At 49.8% G+C, this 23,027-nt stretch overlaps 2 protein-coding genes across 2 annotated transcripts in view; both read right to left on the bottom strand.

The window, feature by feature from the left end:
• Positions 1-7,042: 7,042 nt before the first annotated feature.
• On the bottom strand, positions 7,043-12,177 carry LOC122380801. The gene is made up of 4 exons (XM_043364272.1): positions 11,684-12,177; positions 11,345-11,420; positions 8,281-11,017; positions 7,043-7,617 (listed from the first exon to the last, which is right to left on the bottom strand). The coding sequence occupies exons 1-4, from the start codon at positions 12,175-12,177 to the stop codon at positions 7,043-7,045; spliced, it is 3,882 nt and encodes a 1,293-aa protein (XP_043220207.1).
• Positions 12,178-15,830: 3,653 nt separating this feature from the next.
• LOC122380800 (cuticle collagen 2-like) overlaps positions 15,831-23,027 on the bottom strand; it is a 43,752-nt gene continuing 36,555 nt past the window's right edge. Inside the window, exon 2 of the mRNA XM_043364271.1 lies at positions 15,831-16,013. Coding sequence (XP_043220206.1) covers positions 15,831-16,013 — 183 coding nt within the window. The remainder of the gene's footprint in view (positions 16,014-23,027) is intronic.

Genomic DNA, 23,027 nt, shown 5'->3' with positions numbered 1-23,027 from the left:
TTGATTCCTTTGAACGAAAATCACACTTATCGTTCTAAACGTGCAAAGATGTCAATACTGAAGTGGTTAATTCGACCTGAGTTGTGACACACCTTGGTCCCCTGAGGTCATCATAGGTCATGAAAGGTCACCACCAGTTTTTTGATGCTAATATCTGAAAAAGATGGTAATACCTGTGATGTTTTAAGCTCAACTATTATACATTTCGCCTCATACCGCTCCTTGAAGCTTTTCGCTACATGGTCCAAGACCTCAGACGGTATTGAGCATCGACTTTTTTCCATCTGACCATCGTCATCCCGGCAAAAGCTCATAGGGTTTGTGGGGGTGGGAAGGGGAGGTATGAAACTTCTGTTAAACATTGGAGAACTATTGACCCGCGCATGACTTGGGGGGGGGGGACTCTACAGAGCCCCCTCCCGTTTTTCGGCAATATCTTCTAAACCGTTTGACGGATCAACACGAAACTTGCGGTACCTTCAGCAGGATCGATTTGACACCATATGTCTAAATTCCAATTTTCTAGCTACCATATTAGGCCGGTAAGGACGTCAGAGTGACGTCATGTCGGCCGATTGTGATGCAAAATATTCGATTACGGCAAATGCTCTCAAGAGCTCAGTTTTAAAGCTAGATCCAATTTATTTGCACGAGTAGACTACAAATACACTTAGCTCTCAAATTGTCATCTCGAATTTTCGAAAATTTGAAAATTCTGAAAAATATGTATTTACAACTAAAATAAATTTTGAAAATTTTGAAAAATATGTATTTACAACTACAAAAATATATTTTTGATCAAAAAAAGTTTTTACTTTTTCGCAAATACCGGAACCTGTGTGATAGATAGTACAGATATGCATTCCTGACAGTATGCATACGTACGTATGCATACTGATGAATTACTCAAGCATACTGATGAATTACTCAAGTAAGTTTTAGCCCAATATCTTCAAAAATTGCCAAGTTATTTGCATTGTTGTCAAAATTTTACAAATATATTTTTTTTTTCAAAACCATTTTTCAGCACGTTTTGATGGCTAACTTGATGTATATACTATATATAAAGTTAACTAGCTTATCTTTCATCAAAAATTGATGTTCTTGGTTTCATGACTGTTAGTAAAAAAGTCACTTTTTATATGAGAGGTGAAAAAACATATTTGGGAAAATCTGAGACAGTCTTTCCGAAGAGCTTGTTCCTTGCGCGTCTCTCCATGTTTTTAGATGGAAAGCATACCCCAACCTCAAACTGCTCCGGTTGTTTTTCACAAGAAAACACAATTGTAACGAATAGTGTTTGTCTGTTTCAAACAGCGTGCGGTTGTTTACGTTCGTTTTTTGCGCTTTTTCCAAAAATTATCATTTTTTGACGAAAAGTGTCCTGTAGTTGGGTCGAAAAGTTGGTTATATCTCAAGAGCTTTTTATCAAACTGCGTGAAACTTTTACAAAACACGTCATATTGATATATGAGGTGTGACAAGTTTCATGCTGTTGCTATAAGAACACCGGTGGAGGTTAGATCTGCCCCGCCCCCCCCCCCCACGCGGTCGTGTGCACTTAAACTGACTTGTTCCCAACAACTGTATGCACTATGCATCAAGCTCGACGTATGCCACCAGCGATGTTACCAAACTCGGTATTCCGGACGGTGGACTTTGAGTACCATCGGCTGCGTAAGCGTATTGAAGCGGCCAACATGTTCATTTTTATTATGCGAAGCCCTAGATGGCAAGGTCACATGACTGATCTTGGTTCAGATGCGCCTTACGTAAAATCCGAGTCGTGTTTTAATCCGCGCCCCGTGGGACTAGTCCCGGACCCTGCGAACCGTTGGAGAGAGGTCGTTTTGCCCCCCTCCCCCGAGATCTCGGAAAGTTGCCGAACGATTTTTCCAAATTCAAACGGCGGTCGATAGTTCCACCAGGGAACTACCTTGTGATCAAATTTTATTCACCTAGGTGCATTTGATGACGTCAGAGGTCACGTCAAATGACGCATTGGTGACGTTTTACAGGCCTTCTAAGAAATATGATATAGCATCGAGTGAAAGACATGTTATCGAAAAATCATCAGATATTGTTAAATGAGGTCACTGATATAGGTAAGGTCACAGGAGTCGGGTCACTAAGGACCACAGCATAAGCCCAACTATACTAGGGTTGTGATTACATGTTTTATGGTCAATTTTACATTTCAAATTCAATAGTGTGGGCTGGGCGATCATCAGGACCAGCTGTGGTTGCGTTTTGGTGAAGATCGGGTCAAGGTCAGATAAAAAGGCAAAATTTTAAAATGAATATTTTTGCATAAAAAGGGTGTAGGTTCGATGCAGCTCGTCACGGGGAAGCAAGTGGTGCTCTTGGTTGTACGTAGCGTGGTACAGGGTGTCCACGTCAAAAGTGTACCCAGACTTTTCTCCGTATTTTATCTTAAAAACATCACACTCACAAACAATTGCCCTCGTTTGAGAGTCTAGGCAATGGCAAAACATTTGCTATGCTTTTCAACTGTGTTCGGCACTCTGCTGACCAGCGGGCAGCGCGTGCAGTCTAGAGCAACTGCTCTATATGAGCCCCTTTGCGTCGGGCCACCGCCGGCAGACGGACCGTGGCATGTAAAATCCCACAATGTCCCGTGCACTGGGGATCCTACCGCCTAGAAAAAAGTTCAGACCACATGCCTCTGCAGTCTGCATAGCAAGAAAGTATCGGTTTGGGTGGCAATGAGGCATGGAGGGGCTTTATCGGCCCCTCCTTTTTGGAAGACGACAGGGGAGAGACAAACACAACACCATAACGCTAGAACGCTACGTCTCGGAGGCACTGGAACCATTCTGGCGAGAGCTGAAGCGGAGACGCGGGATCCGTCGCCATGAAGAATGGTTTCAACAGGACGTGGCGCCGCATCACACCGCCAAACGGTCGCTGGAATTCATTGAGGAGCACTTTCCTGACCGCCACATCAGCTTGAAAAGCGCGGTGGAATGGGCTCCCCACTCGCCCGACCTCAGCCCTTTTATATTTCTTCTTGTGGGGCTTTCTCAAGGACTGTGTGTACGCCGGCAATCCAGGGTCGACCCAGGAGCTGAAACACGCCATCAGCGACGATATCCGTCGCCTTCCTTCCCACATGGTCGACAAGACGATCACCCACCTCCAGACGGTGGCCCGACGCAAAGGGGCTCAATACTCATGTAGAACAGTTGTTCTAGACGGCACGCGCTGGTCAGCAGAGCGCCGAGTACAGTTGAAAAGCATAGCATATGTTTTGCCATTGCCTTGGCTGTCAAACGAGGGCAATTGTTCGTGAGTGTGATTGATGTTTTTAAGATAAAATATGGATAAGAGTCTGGGTACACTTTTGACGTGGACACCCGTAAAACGACTAAAAATTGGTCTTAAGAATATTACGTCTGCAATCCTGAGTAATTTTTCTCCACAATCTTGCAAAAAAAATCGGGCTATGCATCTCGGGTTTGGATGACGGCTGGCGACCGTCATCCAAGTTGTTTTGAAGCATATATTCCGTTTTTTTTCTGAAATTTTAACCCTCGCCGGCACAGGCCATTTTGCGTCCTTCGACGGCACAAGGGGGGGGGGGGGGGTTGGTACGACCCCCCTCGCGTTTGGCCCCTGATCGAGCTAGAGCTTCGCGGAAAAAACGAGCGTGTTTCCCGTCACCAGAGGGAGCCGATGATACCCAGTTTTAAGGTCCTAGGTCATCTGGTGACCTTCCAGGTCAGGTCAATGACCCGAAAACCGGGGAAATCGGGACCTGTTAGAAAGTCGTAAAGTGTAGCTGCCATGGGGTTTTCCGGGGTGCTGATCACGAATATCGTGTTAGTTTTGATCAGAGATGATGTCTTTAAGCATTTCGACCAGGTCGGGTCAGGTCAGGTCAACTGGTAGGGGTCGTGACGGGTATTCGTAATACGTGTCAACCGCCTCTGACAGCTTCGTAACATGTTACGAAGGCACCAAAACTACTTCGTAAATGTTCAAATGGTTGCTAAATTCGAATTCAGCTCCAAAAACTAGCCTGGAAACATGTAAAATTCGAAAAAGTGAACCGAGGTCACCAAAGGTCAATGACCTGACCTGACCTTCAGGTGACCTTGACACCCACCCTAATGCATGGGAGCAACATCAAATCACATGTTTGAACGTCTGAAACCACGAAAAGCTTGCAAACGCGCGGCTAATGCGAGCCGACATACGCCGAATCGCGATTCCGACCAAACATGGTCCCGGAAAAGAGGTCACAGGTCAAAGGTCATTTGGGTCAGGGTAATGAAATTTTCAGGGTGCACTGAAAACTTTTTTACCATTTCCTGAAGGGTAAACCCGCCATAGCATGGTAGCTTGACACACAGACGTTTTTTACCACCTTCCAGATGGTAAATTTTACTCTTTCATGAAGAGTAAACTCGCCAGGGAGGGGAAACATGACACACAGACGTTTTTTACCATCTTCTGAATGGTAAACTCTTTTGATTTACTCTTGTCTAGAGTGTAACATTTTTTGGGTTACACTCTTTGAAAGGGTAAATCTTTAACGGAACCCTTTTTTAGGGAGTAACGCATCATCTACTCTGTGCTTTACCCTCCTACAGAGAGTATATTCTTATGGCCTATCCTTTGTCACATGGTAATGTTTACTCTTTCCTTTAGTGTAAACCCCCCAGAGGATGGTAACAGACCCACAGACGCTTCCTTCAGAAGCTTCACGAAGCTTCTGTTAACCGGAGCTCAACAACTAAAAAAAAAAAATGCTTCAAGAGCAACAATGTAGGTATATTTGGCTTCCGTACAAACAATACGAGGGGCACACCAACCATGAACATTGTGAGACTCTTCACTTATTCATACAAATTTATACAAAGCGTTCAGCAATGCACAAGCGGTAAATAAACACCTCGATGCAACTTGAATGCAATTTGAATATGAATACAAGACATTCAGCGCCCTCATATTGGATTAGGCAGAGCGCACAATATTTGAAGTGAGCGACGGCGTTCCTGGGTGGTCGCCCGTCTGTGTGAGATAATGAGACTGGATCACTACAGTGAAAGGCTTTTTCAGTCACCAACAAAATGCATAAACTTGTAGCATCACAACAAAATTAATGTACGTACTCACAACACTAGGCCACGTGGCCGTGCACGGGGTCCTGTTAACCAGGTCAAATTAGCACCACTCAACGGCACGCAATGCTCTAGCACATCGGTACTTACAATAAAATGTCCACAGAGGCTCTATAGGCGATGAACAACACACAAGCACAATCACCAACGGCCACGCCGCGCGGCACCGACACTGCTCACATCCGCTCTCGGAGACCAACGGCCGAAAACTGACGGATGCGCGCGGCCTTCAAACCGCAAACGGCCGATCTCGTTTCTGATTGGCTGATTGTTTCCATTTCAAATATCATCTTCACGAGGGTAAACAAGATCCACGCATGAAACGACTATCTGTACCCGAGTCACGATACCCAGGAGGAAAGAGTTTTCGTGATGTTCTGGATCGCGAGAGTAATATTGATATTTACATGGTAATAATACTCTTCGCTGGCGAATAAGTTCATATTAACCACGTACCGTTACTATGAACATAGTGGTAGCAGCGAGTTACCCTTTCAATATACTATTATCTTGCGGGTTTGATGAAAATGAACTCTCCAGGAGGTAGTAAAAAAGTTTTGAGTGTGGGTGTGATAAATGCGAGGGTACTGAAAGTTTCGTCGCGATCGGCCGCTTTTTACGCGAGTTATTCGCGAAAAACCTTAGGGGGGGGGGGTGCATCAACCCCCCTGTGCCGGCGAGGGTTAATTTTGCTTTGTATTTTTAGGGTATTTTATCAATCAAAATATCTTTTCATTTTTAGTTTCCGGGGTCAAATCCAAGCGTTTCAAAAGTACGAAATACCATTTTTGTAGTTGTTAATTCTACAACTTTTTGTAACTTTCTTTCTCTGTACATTCAAAACTGCAGGCGTGACAGCTCTTGCCGCAAAACTTTTATTCGGGTCTAGAATGGCAGAACATTACGTTATCTTAACCTTTATGGCCAACCAATCATGGCCTCTTGAAACAAAAAATGGCCACAATGTGTGAAATTGATGCTCGGAAGAATCCTGAAAGTTGGTGAGGATACCTGCAATATTTTGAAGAATTCAACAGGAGAAGAGAGGGGCCGTTTCGCCCCCCCCCCCAAACGGGACGCGGGTTAACCTCGCCCATATTAGCGTTTTGCCAGCCGCTGCCACGAACATACAGGGGGTCTGAACATACATAAGAGACCCTTGGACCCTTGTTGGACCCTTCCCCTAGCCATTTGACCCCATAGAGCCAGAGCTTCGCGGAAAATGACATTGTTGACTGTGACGAAAACAGAAATGATAGCCAATTTTAGGGCCTCAAGTGCAATACAAGTCCGACAGAATGAGTTCCTACAGCAAAAGAAGTTCGTTCCAGATGCAACATCACGACATAGCAGAAACCCTGTAAGACATGTTTCCCTCGGGATAGTTATATGATCTCTTCTAGAGGTCTGCACCGGCCGGCTGCAGCCGCGGCTGGCTGCAGCCCCACGGCTGTGGGCCGGGGCGGCTGCAAATATCTCCAAGAACACGGCTACGGCTGTGGCCACGGCTGTGAGATTTCAAGCTCAATCTAAAGTACTCAAATATAAAATTTTAAATCCTTAATCTTACATTCTGATAAGCAGTCTAGCCTGTAAAAATCATGCAAAGGATGCCCAGCAACATTGAAAGTGGTGAAGCCTTTGAAAACCTGTAATGGTTTTATCATTTGCCGTAGGGGAGTTTGCACTCTGGTACAGAATACTAATCATAGGTACTTTTTTAACATATAGCGACGTATATTTAACATGTAAGATCCAATACAATATTGCATCGCAGAATTTTTTTCCACAAACGCGATTTACACGCACGCACACGCACACACGGACACATACACCCATACACACGGAGGAGGTCGGGGCCGTTCCGCCGCCGGTGCCGCTCCCTGACGCGGCCGTCACAGCGCCCCGCCGGCTTCCTCCACACTGACCACTTGGTCGCAAAGGTCTTTGTGCAGGTAGAAGAAGATGTAGCCGTTCCTCTGGTGTCCGGCCTCGCCCAGAACGTCGGCCTCGTCCACACAGCTGACGCGCCGATCGTCGTAGTGGAACCACCTGTCCCTGCCGACGCTGTACACATCCGACACGTAGTGCCCAGAGTGTGTGGCGCTGCCGTAGTGGCTGACGACGCCCACCAGCCGGTAGGTAAAGTCGCCGGCCAGGTCCACTGAGCAGAGAGACTGGCCGTCTTCCACGCAGAGCTCCGATAGGTGTGCCTGCTCCGAGGCGTCGGCCGGCGCTCCCTCCAGCGACCTCATGATGGCTTCCTGGAGCTCGCGGTCTTTGCTCTCGCAGGTCCGCGCCGGTTTGAACTTGGAGTCGGCGTCCAGCACCACCAGCTCGGCCTGCGCTGGCGGCGGCTGCGGCGGCTCGGCACTGGTCGCCGGTGACGGGGGACGCACCGGTGCCGCGGCTCCGGCCGACACCGGCGAGTCGGCGGCGGCGGACTCCGGCAAGCCGGCGGTGGCCGGCACTGGTGACAGTCCACAAAAAAAATATAGGTACCAATTGTTCCTTCATAATCAAGAGCTTGACAGTTTCAGAAAATGCAACATGTTGCATTGTCACATCCCTCTCAAATCAATCTCACCTGGTCATTGGGAGAGCACCTTACAGCTATTAAAGACAAACGTTCAATAATTCTTTCAGGTAATAGAAAAAGAAATCACGCCTAGGTAAAGGCAGGTAAAACTAAAGAATTCATAAAATCTATATTACTATTTGTGGTTGTGGTGTTTCCGACAAAAGTCCGAGTTGGTCTAGTCTTCTATTTCCATTCCAACGGCACCAACACCTCACACGGACCCGTCCTCTCGCCTCCGCCCTCTCTGCCTCACTGCCGCCTCTCACCCCGTCCACACATGGCCAGCAGGCGGCTTCCACCCATGAACAACGTCGCCCTTCTTCCGTCCCTCCACGTGTCTCTGTCGCTAACGAAACAGTACTAATTCAGGCCCACTCGCCGACGCACAACTAAGCTAGAATGACACATTCGAAACACATTCCCCCCTGTTCCTAAAGGAACACATTCACTCAACCGTCTCGCTCGGGATGGGGTCACCGTACAGCTGTGTCGCCCGTCTGCAGCGCGCACCCCTTCTCAGTGTCTCACTATCGTTACACGGTCCACCCCCACCTTCCGCCGGTCCCTCAGCCTCATCCCTGCGGTCACTTGGCGTTTCATTTTCCAAAGCCGAACCTTGGCCTTCGGTGTCCGTTTCCAGTTTCACGTCACCTCGCGTCTCAGTCTGCGGGTCCCCGGCAGGGTCGTTAGTCGGCGCGACCGTCGGGGCCGTCGCCGGGGCCTCAATGGCCAGCCGCCCGGGCGCCCGGACGGTCGGAACCGGACAAGGGACGTCATTGTCCATCTGCCCGTGCTCCTCCTCTGTCGCAATCACTGTCGCGTCATCGACCAGACGATGCCGCACGTTTCGGACGTGCCACGGCACACCGTCCACCTCTATCGTCTGCGGTGAGACGATTTTAGTGACAGTGCCTTCCCTGGACACCGCGGTGCACCGATCACCCCGTTTCCGAATCCACACCGCGTCTCCGAGCTGAAATACGCCAGGCTGGCGGGCAGTCGGAACAGATGTGCCTCCATGTGACTGTACACACAAGTCCCTACCAGCCTGACGGTACACGCCGTGTACGGGGGCCGACGCGATATCACAGCCGTCCTTGGGCGTGACATTATAACGATGCACAGCCTCCGGCACGGTGCAGCCCTGACGGGTGGCCATCACTTTAATGGTGCGGTGGTGGCGCTCGATGATACCATTCCCGCCAGGCTCATATGCTGCGCGGTACCTCAAGTTCACGTCCCATCGCGCCGCGAACGCCTTCAACTCTCGTCCTTTGAACTCCGTCGCGTTACCCATCAAAAGCTCGGCCGGCGCCCCTCGCTCTAAAAAGATGCTTTCTAGCTGCCCGACGATCTCGCTGCCGTCAGAGCGGCGAATCTCGCGCCACATTGCGTACCGCGACGGTCCGCAGTCGATCACGGTCAGGTAGGTCTTGCCGCGAAAATGTGTGACGTCCATGGCCAGCCGCTCCCAGGTACGGTCGACCTCCAGGGTGCCGTGCTTCCACCGCGACGGGGCAGGATCGATGGACGTGCACACCTGGCACGATTTGACGACCGCCCGGACCGCTGACTTTGTCACGGCTCCGCTGCCCAGCTCTCGGCGCGCGTACCACCAAGTACGGCGCACCCCCTGGTGGCCCACGCTCTCATGCACCGCCTGTATGTCCTCTGCACGCGCTGTCCTCACGGCGGCCACCACGCCCACGGCCTCTGGCGGTTTGACCTTCAGCCACTCCCTTGGCACTCTTGTCAGTTCATCGGCTCGGTTATTCGCTGACGGCACAAGTTCTACCGACACGGCAAGACCGTACTCAGTCACCAGCTGCATGAACACTGCCACCCGCCGCCGTATCAGCATTTCAGACTGCGCCTTGGTGCGTAGCCTGGCTCGGCCTGTTAGCGCGTCGGTAAGCCAGCGCTGAACGGTTACGGAGTCCGTGCGCAGATTCAGCCGTCTGAAACCCCACGCCACGGCCATGTTGACACCGTTCAACGCAGCATCCAGCTCAGACAAGTTGATGTGCATGTCGGTGTCCACCTCGGTGCGCAGCCACGCGGCGTCTTCGATCACCTCGCCCGTGTCAGGGTCACTTAGGACCACGCCGCGGGCGATGGCACTGGCGTCAGTCCACACGGTGACAGATTCGCCGGAGACGCACCACTGTCCCCGTGCTGGGTCGTGCTCTGTCACCCGCCGGGCCACGTCAGTGACCTGTTTGAGCAAGTCATTGTCACCGATCGGTGAGTCCCAGTCGTCACTCGCTTTGTTCGCCGTCCTCTTTAGCCAGGCAGCGGCTGGTCGCAGCCACCCAGCAACAGGCATGTGTGACGTCAGCTGACCTGCCCAAGCGAAGACCGCGCGCCTGGTCAACACCTCAGGTGGCTTTGACGGTGTCAGGTCGTCCCGCGTCCATCGCAGTGCGCCGTCGAGGCCCTGCTGCACGCGCAGTCCCAGCATTCTCGCTCCCGCTTCATTTGTCGCGCGCTCCGGCGGCTTGCACTCCAGTCCGTACCTGGCAAAATGCTGCGCTACCTGCTGGGACGAGACGTACGTCTCGTTTACCAACAGGTCATCAGCGTAGGGTAGCACAGCCTTTGCCATATCGGGGTCCTGATCTAATACCTCCCGCACCACTGCTCGCATGACGTCACTCGCAATGCACAGACCGAACCCGACACGCGTCAAAGCATATCTCTGGCCACCAACAATCACTGTCTGGAATGGCCACAGCTCTGGAGCCACGTGTAGCTGCAGAAAGGCCTTCTTCAGATCAATCACAGCAACATTGGCTCCATGACGGCGCCACTTGCGGAGCTGGTCACGGCAAACATCGGCTTCAGCCGTATGGGGCACCAGATGCTCATTTAACTCTCTGTAGTCGAGCACCGGCCTGACCTTGTTCTTGGCCTCCTGAATCGCCACCATGAGCGGGATCAAACCTCGCACCGGTCCATGCTCTCGTTCGTCGTAAGGCTGCAGCCAACCTTCATCTATCCACAACTGCAACTCATCATCGAACTGTCCCTGCGCCTCGGCCGGCACGCGATACTGCGGCACAGTATTTGCGAGCCTCACAGGCTCCTTGCCGTTGGCCCACTTCCACCACACTGTCCACTTCCCTGCACTGAACTTTGCCAGAAAGTCCGCCGTCTCGATCTGTCTGTCCCCCGGACCGCGCGCCTTAACCACAGCGGCAGATGAGCCACTCGATTCAGGCCGAACACCTGCATATTCCGAGCGCTCCTCTCCCGTCACACTGCCGTCCCCGAGCCCCGGGCCGCGCGCCTGAACCACAGCGACAGACATACCACTAGACTCGGCCCGAACACCGGCACACCCCGATCGCTCTTCTCTCGTCACACTGCCGCCCCCGAGTCGCACCTCTCCTGCCCGAACAAACACACCGCCCAGAGCCTCCAATCCGGTCATTCCCAGCAACACATCGACACCCATCAGCCTTTCCGCTACCACCACAGCACGTACCGCAGCTCGGCGGCCTTGTGCTTCCAGTCTCACATCTGCCCTCCCACAGCATCGCACCGCACTACCATTCACTGCTGTCATATTTATCTCACACTGATCCCAGCTGCTCAAACACCCAACAAACACCACCGTTTCCTCGCAGCCCGTGTCCACCAGCGCGTGACACGGCCGTCCGTTGAGCAGCATGATGATCACCGGCGCTCTGCTGCCGGCGCGGTGGGCGGCGGAGGAGACGCTTGCGCTGATGCAGCTCCCCCGCCGCAGCCGTTTGGGCACATCCGGGCGACATGACCCAGCCGGCCACAGGTCCAGCAGCGGATCGGACCCGGCCGTCGAGCCGACCTTGAGATGTCACTGTGATGGGGCGGCGGGCCGCCCGCCGTCGTCGCCGCTGCCGCCGCCGCCACCGGCCCCGCCGCAGTGACCGCTGCCCTGGAGAGCACTGCTCTCGCCCGGTCCAGGACATACTCCAGCGTGAAGCTCTCCCCGAGCCCGTCACGGACCGAGGCCTGCACAGTCTCCGGCAGTCCGTTGACAAAGACGATCGCGATGGCCCTTTCGGGGAGACCACCCATCAGCTCAGCGAGCTGCTGCAGCGCCGCCAGATAGACGTCTGCTGTTTCTCCGGGACGAAGGTGGCGTCTGGTCATCTCGGCCTGTGCTGTGAATGGGTCCATGGCGAAGGCCCTCAGTAGCTTGGCTTTCACACTGGACAGGTGATGGCGAGTCTCCGGAGGCATTCGCGACCACACCGCAAAAGCACCACCGCGCAGCCGAGTCGGCAGCACCGCCATCAACGATACCGCGCGTAGCTCGCACAGGAGAGCAGCCTGCTCCAGCCATTCCACGACGTTCCCAGTTCCGTCAAATTCCGGAATGGTTCTGGCGTCGAACGCCGGCGTCGCCTCCATCACTGCTCTTCCGGTGCCTCCGTCACCAGGCTCAGAGCTCTCACCTGGCATCTTCTCACCGCTTGGACCAGAAAAATGCCGAAATAGCTTGTGGTGTTTCCGACAAAAGTCCGAGTTGGTCTAGTCTTCTATTTCCATTCCAACGGCACCAACACCTCACACGGACCCGTCCTCTCGCCTCCGCCCTCTCTGCCTCACTGCCGCCTCTCACCCCGTCCACACATGGCCAGCAGGCGGCTTCCACCCATGAACAACGTCGCCCTTCTTCCGTCCCTCCACGTGTCTCTGTCGCTAACGAAACAGTACTAATTCAGGCCCACTCGCCGACGCACAACTAAGCTAGAATGACACATTCGAAACACAGTGGTGACGTAGTTTCTGTCTGTTACCGAGGTCGCGACATGGTGCTACGTAGCGCGGGTTACAGGTCAGACCGTCGCACCTGGCGCGCTGAAATTTGCGCAACTTATAGCACAAGGATAGACAACGTGCCTTTGATGGGTCTCAGCTCGATCGGTTCGATAGCGAGCACGTGGCGCTTGCCCAAAAAGAGGAAATTCGCGTCATAGACTTTACATGTATAAATCGGCTTGCAAAATCGGGCAAAAATGGCTAACTTTGCCCGACAAGGGTCCGGTTCCCGTGCAATATCTCGTATTATCTAAAATAACTCTTAGATGTATTTCTGGATTTTCGGCAAGTCCAATTACATAATATAAAACTGGCGATTTATGTTCCAACTGGTGTGTGAGTGGGTTCTGCGACACCTGAGCGAGCGTCATTTCAGCGAACGACATTTGAGCGAAGCCTTTTCAGCGATTATCAATTTAAGCGATTGACTTTTTCAGCGATTGTCAAGTCGGCGAATTCAATCACAGCGATTATCAACTTAAGCGAGGACCAGAATCAGCGAAACCAGATTGAGCGAATATATGGAGGTCAATGGGGGACCAATTGAGCGAACACAGTTACAGCGAAACCGAACGCGACGGAAGTCAATCATTTGCTACTTTTCGGGAAGTCTTGCCCTTGGAATACTCGCTTGGTATGTGTCATGCTTCAAGCTGCGCGCGGCAAATTAAAAATTTGCTTTTTAAGCTTGGAAACCACAAAAATATCTGGCCTCATTCTGCAACCTTGATCTGGAAATGTGGAACGTGAGAGATAGGACGATGGAAGGAATGCCAAGGACCAATTATAAACTCGAGGGATGGCAGTGGCACAGGGGGATCCAGTCTATGTTTCAGGGACCTCACCCAAATATCTGAAAATTCGTACGTTGCTTAGGGCAAGAACAAATTTTACAACATGGGGAACTGATCCAAACTCAAGCGGGGGAATTTCGCGAAAAACAGCACAAGCAATGTGAATCTCTAAACAAACGTTTGGTCATCATTATTGATTGGCAAACAGCAGGGGGGGGGGGTGAAATCGAACCGAAATTTTTGAGAAATGTGGCATTAAATTTGGAGCTTAATGTCTGAACTTTGCACGTGACATCCGCCATCCAGTTCCGGATAACCATGAGAAGTTCGGGAAACATTCGTTGTACGTACGCTCGCAAAAGAAAAAAGAAAAAATTTACACCGTTACGGGACGATGAAGTGTTTCGCTGAAATGACAGTCGCTCAAACTGTAGTCGACGAAATAGATGTCGCTGAAACATAGCTTTCGCCTAAATTGATAATCGCTATATTTGATAATCGCTCAATTTGATATTCGCTAAGTTGCCAGTCGCTGAAAATGGTTCGCTCAAATGACGTTCGCTCAAATGACACTCGCTAAAGTCGCTCGCACCGGTGTGAGTGACCGCTAACAGAAAATGCTGATCAACGAAGCCAATGGAATTAGATTATAAGGGAGCATAAACCTTACTTACGGTTAATTCACATGACGGTGAAAACCCTGAACACGATATTTCTTACGCGAGCTGTTGACTTTACTAATAAAATGACGTCTTAAAATGTAAAAAAATGATACTGTATCTTTGTTTGAGAGCAAGTTTATAACTGCATAGCCTTATTATTCATCAAATATAATTTTTATGGCTGTTTGTAGAGACACAATTGCCACTTTTTTGCTATTGACGTCATTAAAAACTCAAATAAAATTTTTGATTGAAAGAGGCAATTGTGGCTCGCACGTCCTTGGTGATTTGAGCGAAGATTGAAGAAAAATGAAAATCAAATTGGAAAAATCAAAATAGATGAATGTTTTTCTTTCTTGGATGCTCACTAGTGTTTTGATGAATTGCATATCAAATTAGTTTGAGACTTGCTCAGAAGGCTGCTTCAAGCCTGGCATATCACACCCCAGAAAATATGCAAGGTAAGAAAGAAGCAAGTTTTGACTAGACAATCACTGTTTGACAGTCCATCAACTTCAGTTTCATTTTCCATAACATTGATAATGAAAAGCATCAGGGTCTGTTGTTCTGTCCCACAACCATGCTTCAGGATTTGGCATTAGATGTCTACACTGCTAGTGCTTCTATTCTGGTTCGTTGATTATGTTTTCTGTTGATGTAGGTACCTACCTACCCATCTTTCTTAACCCCTTGCAAGGGCTTGTGTAGGCATGCGTTGCGCATCAGGCTTCAGGCCTTCGGCCTGAAGCCAGATACACAACCACTTAACCTATGATGCTTAATGAGCTGGAGAATCTACATATAGCCCATTGCAATGTGCTTTTGGCTACATTTTTTTTTTTAAACTAAAAACAACTTATTATATACCATTTGGTTGCATTTCATTGAAAGTATCCACGGCCGGCTGACGGCTGGCTGCTCACAGTTTGCCACGGCTGTGGGCGGCTGTGGCTGTGGAGCCACGGCTGCGGGGCGGCTAGGCTGCGGAAAATTGCAGCCGTGCAGAACTCTAATCTCTTCCATTGACACAACTGAAGGCTGCACCACAAAAAAAAGATACATCAATCTCCTGACTATGTAGGTACTCCTAGTAAATGGGGCTAGTTTTGACGTTCGGCTGGCCAGATGCAAACGAATGCGTCGGTATACCAATAGGTGACGAGCCGGCCCCTGTCGCGTGTAGCACCCCTGCTAGGTACGGCTCTATGGCGCCTCCAGTACCGCACCCGTGACGCCCCGTGACGCCTTAGCAGCCTCTCTTAGGTGCGTCTCGTCGAATGACTGGCTGCTGCAGAAGCTCCACACCTCGGCGACCGTCGAATGTATAGGAGGTGAGGCAGCGGACTGTACAGTTTGTTGACACACACAGCTATACAACCAACTACCTCACCTCCGGAGAAAGCGGCATCGCCTTCATCCTCGTCCCGGTTCCCCGAGCTGGCCCAAAGAGGCAGCGCGAGGTCTCGGTCATGTTGAATCTCCAGTCTTCTCGTGACCTCGGTCCCCCGAGCTGGGTCACAGGCTCAGCGCGAGGTCCCGGTCATTTTGAATCTTCTGTCTCCTCGTGACCTCGGTCCCCCGAGCTGGGTCACAGGCTCAGCACGGGGTCCCGGTCATGTAGAATCTTCCAGTTTTCTCGTTGTCATTCTCTCCACGAGGCGACACAATAGGAGAGGGGCCTCGCAACAGTCTGACCCAGTTAGCACTCGCGGCGAAAAACACCGGTCGATGCGGCGTCTCCCCACAAACACCAGCACGTTTTTGCGAGTGAAGCGCACGTTTTTGCGACGGACCCGGGCGAAGAACATGGACGCACAGAGACGCTGGCAGGTGACGATCAACAGACCATCTCTGACGTGCCGGGCGTCTCTAACGGCACACACTGGGGGCGGCGCAGGGGCGGAGCCTGCAGTGTGCAGCCGTGGCGCCACGGCATCACGACCCCCTGAGTCACCGCCCCCTGAGTCACGGCTCCTGAGTCACGGAACGTCTCCCCTCGGGCGGCCATCTTGTGCCCCTCCTGAGGTCGTGAATAGTCAAGAAGTCGCTAACGGGACGCTTCAGAAGCGTGGGCGCTGTGAAGTGGGCCATCCCGGACGAAATTCAGCCGCGAGAAATAGCTGAGGGAGATCCAGCATTCAGATCCGGCTGAGAGATCCGCCCGCGAGATCCTGGTTAGAATGGCGAATTGGATTTTTTTAAGCATGAGATTCGGTCACATCCAAAAATAGCTTTGGTGGGTACCTTTGTCGGTTTTACCAGAGTGGAGATGCACCTCACTCACCCGTTTGTCCATTTCGTGTTAGCGCGTACAGTCCAATGGATGCACTCTACTCAGACACAAAGCTCTTAGCTCCCCCTGCCCCACACCAGCAGATTCATTACCAATGGGCACGTAGGTATCACACTCACGCCATCTGATTGCCAATTAGTTCGCGAGCTGCGCACGACCCTACTCCCAGTTCCTCGAACTTGGAGCCCACGCATTGTCCCATGACCAGTAACCACTAGCTGATCCAAGTGGTACCCCCCCCCCCCTCCCCCAGCGCCCAAAATCGACGAAAATTTGCCGTTTTTCTAGAATAAAAAAAGACTTAGCTGTCATTAAGGGTGCGTTTCACGCGTAACGCTATGAGAAACGTTTTTCGTAAATATCTGTTGCATCGTTGCTTCGATTGCCTTCGTTTTTGGATATGTTATGAAGGACGGTAACCTCGTCATCACAGAGTGGTTACCGTTGTTCTGCAATCCACATATACTGAGCAATTGAGACAAACATATTGCAAAATCAAAATTTCAAACGAATAGAACTCAACACCGGATTGTCGTACGACTGTGATTTTTTCAGTTTTGGACTGACGAAGTCAAGGAAAACATTTCCTAGCAAGCCTTTTTTCCAATTTTGTGCTATGTTTTGCATGATACAATTTTCATCTTGCAGTGCATTGCATGAAAGCCATGACAACAATTTCAAAAATGTGGCTGCTAGGAATCATAAAGACATCGATTCTATACACAATCCTGTAGAGTGAATCATCATTGTATGCATCACTATGCAGTTCTATTCATTTGAAAGTCATTGCACAGCTAGTTCATAAAATCGCCGAGAGATGTCTCTGGCTGTATGGCCCGCGCGTTTCGACGGTCCCCTCGGCTCGTCACTCAGCGGCGTTTGTTGACACAGTGTCACACCCATTAGTTACGGCGCTCCGCTGGCGTTCGGCCGCCGTCGAGGTGCTCTGAACCCTCCCTGCTAAGTTTCGCCGTGACCAGACGGGTCGGAGACTCGTCCCACGATCTATCCATGAGCGGCGCCCAGCCAGGCGTCTCCTATCGCGCGCCTCTCACTCTTGATCGGGAGTACGCTGGGAAGAGCTTCTGAGAAACTGACAACTTTGAAAGAAGTCACAAGTTTGTGTCAGTGTGAGTGGTATTACGAACAGCGAACAGGTATATTTTGACAATAGGTATTTGACCTGACCAGGGCAGTCAGAACTGAACATAAATAATGAAAATAACCAGCAATACCTACAAATTCCATGGAGACATAGACCCAAGTGATGTGACGGCGAGACCAAATATCAGTTCGACTGTTATGTCAACACCCTCGCCCTAGCAGGGTATTTTTCATACCCCTCCCCCGGCGTTTCGAAACTAAGCGTCGTAGCTCGCTTCGCAACAAAGAGCAGTCGATTGCTCTCAACGAGTACCTACTCGCGATTGATGGTATATTTTTTACCCTAATTTAATATTTGACCCAGCAGGTCAAATTTCGGGGAAAGCTGTAATTATCCAAATTACTTAACCAATATTGGTGAATCTATGAAAGATAGCGACATGAAACCTTCATGACCGTGTTTCTCAACGAATTGGCAACAAAATAATATATAACCCTCGCCCCGCTGGGGGAGGGGGCCAATTTGCCCCCCCTCCCCTGTGGTTTTTCTTGAATAGCAAGAAAACGGCGGCGTGCAGCGCCGCGAAACTTTCAGTACCTTCCTGGGCATCAATTTAACACCTTCACACAAAATTTCAAGTCTGAGGTCACCTTAGGTCAGGAGTTATTGAGGTCAAACTGAGGTCATGTTCGAGCAAAAATGAGCAAAAAACATTAAATCTTGAAACGCTCACAAAAGCTACAGTTACCAAGCAATTTCAAAGTTCTTTATATGGTCATGTAGACAAAAATCGGCGCTACAAATCTGCAATCTCGGATTTTCAAAATTTTGGGATTTTGACCCCCGAAAATACAAAAAAATATTTGTTTGAGAAAAACGCAAAAAAACAAAAATTTTCCGCATTTCGAAAAAAACGGAATATATGTGATGGTCCCTGCGCTTTTCTACATACATACCAAATTTTAGATCGATACCTTCTTTTTTGGCCAAGTTATAGCGAAAAAACTGCTCAAACATGATGACATCAAATTTTCAAACTCAATTTTTAGCAATTCTAGACCACGTAGCGCAAAACAAAGACCACCATTGAACTCTCCGTGGCGAGCTGCATCGAATCGATACCCATTTTATGCAAAAATATCAACTTTGAACTTTGACCTAATTTGACCTGACCTTGACCTGACCTTCACCAGAACATAGTCTAAACTAAATCCAAAGGTTGCCTGACCCACATAATCGCATTTGGCATACAGTGTGTAACGAAATTATCCGGACATCTATTTTTTCGCTATATCTGCTTGCACAGTTTCTTTTTTAATGTCAGAGGCTGGAAATTGGATGAATGCATACCTCTGGTATCTGCTCTCCACTCAGCAGTGATCTGACCTTGCGAAATGACTCTTGCTCTGAGTAAGAGTTGAGTCGCCGACGGGTTTCATTTGATAGTTTTCGTTTAAGGCAGTGGAGAGAAGGGAATACAGTCTTTCGTTTCGTAATAAGGCTACGTGTTGGTGGCATGGTGGCATGAGCCAGAAGCTGGTCTGTCAGCAGCTGGACATCAGCAGCAGCCAGTAGCACATCTGCCTGAGGCGTAATAAGCTGGGACTTGGTGGCAGACTCAGCCCGGCCTCGATCGCAAAAGGCGCCCTTTGCCAAGTGGTGAGGAGAGTTGTCAAGATAGCATTAGCGACAAGGAAACGGCACTAATTTCCGCATACTGACTCGAATTCTTACCAAGGCATAAAATAGGAGGTCCCACATCATGATTCACCGTTACCCGCCCTTTAGCTTGGTTTTACTGCCCTTCAAACTGGAAAAGACAATGAAATTGACGGGAAAACAACCAGTCCACCACCTTTGGCCTCAGGCCAGGGCGTGTCTACTGGTCGAAGGAAGACATGAATGAGGTGCCCTGGTCGGATGGGAAGCTGATCGAGCTGCGATATCCGTTGAGCCGTCAAATCGGCCATGTGTGGGCTGCCAGAAGCTCGAACGTGCCGGCCGTCGCTGCCGTCAAACATCCGGCCAAAATCCAGACCTGGAGCATGTTCAGCTGCTATGTAATATTCAAGCTGCTCATGACGACACAGAAAACCACTATCAGTGACGAGTATTACCGGCGGAACATCCTGACTAGCGATTGGTTGGAGCCACTCAACCAGACGGCACAGGAGGGCTCGGTTTCTGAACGTGTACCGATGCCTGATTCAAGCCGCGCAGTCTTCTTGCGGGGCGGCGTACCACCTTCAAGTCCCTAGCAGAATGAGAAGTGATGCCGAGAGGACCAATTTTTTTTTCTGGGCTAAAGGGCTATGGCTTGGAAATAGTTCCCATGCAATTCCTCCGATATCTTATGGACTATTGTCCATCAGTAGTCCATCAGGACCCCAGCAGGGCGCGTTGCTCGGCAGACCCCAACGAGGCGCGTGATAATTGATTGCATTTCAGTCAAAATAGCGTCTCTATAGATAGGTTTCTTACGTATCACTTTTGAAGTAATAAAGCTAGGCAAAAACTGCATAATAGCAATTAACAGCATCGTAGTCCTCTCGTAATTTCGCCTCGTAGCATATATGTGTTGACTTCGAAAGAGGTCAAAGGTTGACCTCGGATCACATAACCTTAAGCCTCACACTGGTGGGGGCTAATTTTTGCCCCCCCCCCGTATCTTCGAAACTATTGGACGGATTCGTAAAACTCAAACGGCGTTCGATAGCCCTGTTGCATTGATAAAATTAAGTTCATTGACCTCAGGGTCACTGATGACGTCACAGGTCCGGTCAAAGTTAAAATGTTTCACCGTTCACGGGCCTTCTAGAAAACGCGTTATAACATTGATTAACCCGCGCCCGGCTGGGGGTCCTGGATTTCCACGCCCTGCTGGGGGGGGGGGGGGTGTTTGAACACCCCCCCCCCCTTCTAACTCGGCTCCTGGGCCACGTAGCGATACGCGGAAGGCGGCGTTCGAAAGAGCGTCAAAAATAATGAGGAAATCACTTCGGTCAATTTTTTGGTCAGGTCAAAGGTCAGGTCACCAGAGGTCATTGAAGGCAAATTTTCGCCGATTTCCAGGTCGAATGTCGAAAATTTCCAAGAAGCCAACGCATAACTCGGGAACCAATAGAGCTACAGCGCCGCGGAAAAGCGCATTCGATAGCCCTATTAACGCCCTTTCTGAGTAATTTTCTCAGATTTGACCTAACGTCAACGGTTTTGCCTGCAGGGGGCAAAAACTGCAAAAATAGCCGATTTTCTCGGAAACAGTTTTTCTGCAATAACTTTTGACCCAAGCATTGTACGAGCTTACTTTTACCGGCATCGTGTTCCTCTCGTCAAGACGCATCGAACGAACTATAATTTGACCTTGAAAGGTCAACTTGAAAATTTGACCTCAGGTCAAGGTCATGACCTGACCGGAAAGGGTCATGTTGCATATCAGTCGATCCGTATCGTCGAGCTGAACACATCTAAGGCGTTTTCATCGCTCTAGCATGCCTCTATCAAAAGTTATTTGCGAAAAACTGTTAGATACCATTCGTGACCTAAGATGACCTCAGGGCATAAACAGGGGTCACAGACACCATTTTCATGTTCAGTGTGTCTAAACCACTTGTAATTCAGTGTTTGGGAGTGTTTATAATGTCTTTCGTCCAAAACAGGCGCATTTCAATTTTCTCCCATTGACTTATAATGGTAAGGTCGCAAAATTGACCTGACCTTAGGTCATCGATATCAAAATTCTGAGATATACATTTTGTACATGCTAATGTTCTTAGCAATCGCTGAAAGTTTCAAAGCGATCGGTCACTCGGTGTAGCTATGACAGACATTGAAACTTTTTATGAGGTGAGGTCACTTCGAGTGACCTGGTGACCTGACCTTGAATGACCTTGGTCTGAAATTTTCACAACATGTGTAGAATTGATGTATGATAAGGTGTACCAAAAACGGCGGCGCTCCGCGCCGCCGTTTTTGAGATATTCGCGAAAAACCACAGGGGGGGTGTTCAAACACCCCCCCCCCCAGCAGGGCGCGGGTTAAAAGGCATGTTATCGAAAATCATCGATAAATCGTCGGTTGCCTAGTACAGATGTTGCTAAAAGACGTCACTGATACCAGGTCAGGTCACAGAGGTCAGGTCACCAAGGGTCAACACATGAATCCAACTTAACTAGGGCCGTGTGATTCATGTTTTGCGACCAATTTTTCATTTCCAACTAAGTGGTTTTAGTTAGACGACCATGAGGGACGATTTAGGTTGCTTTCTGGTGGCGGTTAGTTCAAGGTCCCGTAGCTCAGTTGGTTAGAGCGTTGGACTCCGCGTGGTGAGAGCACGCGTTCCCGGTTGTGGCAGTCCGGGTTCGAAGCGCGACGGGCGCTCGACATTTATGGGCCTCCTGACAGGTATGGTTGCGGTTGGTGGCAGGCCGCAGCCAGGCAAAGTCAGCGAGGGGACCGGCCGTGCGCGGCTTTGTGCGCACGTTAAACTTTGGACTCTAAATTCTGCCATAGAACTGGAATTGCGCGATCGGAGGGTAGAGGGCAGGGTCATCGCAACAAGCTTCGCTTAGCGGTGGCTCTGTCCTTGTGAATCCTTCCCATCAAAAATGTTCGGACTAAATTTATAAAAAAAGGTCTGGTAAAAAAGGTCAAATTTCGAAGTTGATACTTTTGCATAAAAAGGGTACCTATTTCGATGTACCTCATCACGGGGAATCAAATCGGTCGCAAAACGTCCTCAACTTTGCGACCGATACCCCCAAACCCGATTACCACACGCTGACGAAGTTTTGTGATAAAATTCGAAAGCTCCGACCCGAACGAATTCTTGGGGGATTGAAGTCCGGATGAACTTATAAGATTCCGAGACATACAAGTTGTAGCTACCAATGGCCTTATTGCATCGTGCACTGCAACTTTCAAAGGACTCAGGCATCTACTGTAGCTCTGAAGAGGTGACAAAATTGCAACAAAAAAAAAATGTTTTATAAAGCATATTCTTCTGTGCCTTCTGATGCGATAGTCCGGCACTATACAGTGTAGCTCATGCTGATAGCTCATGCAATAACCCGAGTTTCGAACATCTAGGATATAACTACTTGAACTGGGTGACCTAAACCTTTGAGATCGGAGTTCCACAATTTCACACACGATGAGAAATTAATGCATGATAACCGAAGGTTTGTTGTCAATAGTTAAAACACTATTTTTTAGAATTGTATCTGAGTTCCCTGACAGTTTGGCAAAAGCTGCCTGAGATCAGTAAGCTATGCCAAGTTTCGCGGCGCTTATACGGGCAAACGAAAACTTGCAAGTTTGACCAAAAAACGCCCCACTTCCCCAAGCGAGGATTAATGAAGCTGACACTATGAATGTGACTGAAGCTGCTTTCCTGTACCTCATTCTGTTAGCCCTTTCATTATTCCGGTCTTTCCCTATCCGTGTGTGTCGGCGCGGGTTCGGCCCAATGTAGTTCGACTGAGTGCCTGACATCTGGTCCTTTCCGTCCGGCCTGACCGGCGCGGTGGACCCGTGCCACTCCTCCCCGAACTAGCGGGGCGCGGATGGGGAGGGGCGGCCCGGCAGTCGAACCCCTCTGCGCTAACAGATGGATGGACAGGGGAAATGTGATACTT

The sequence above is a fragment of the Amphibalanus amphitrite genome, unplaced genomic scaffold, assembly GCF_019059575.1.
Source record: "Amphibalanus amphitrite isolate SeventyFive unplaced genomic scaffold, NRLGWU_Aamphi_draft 000107F_arrow, whole genome shotgun sequence".
Taxonomy (NCBI): Eukaryota; Metazoa; Arthropoda; class Thecostraca; order Balanomorpha; family Balanidae; genus Amphibalanus; species Amphibalanus amphitrite.
The sequence above is the reverse complement of the archived record's forward strand: the minus strand, read 5'-3'. Positions and strand labels throughout refer to the sequence as shown.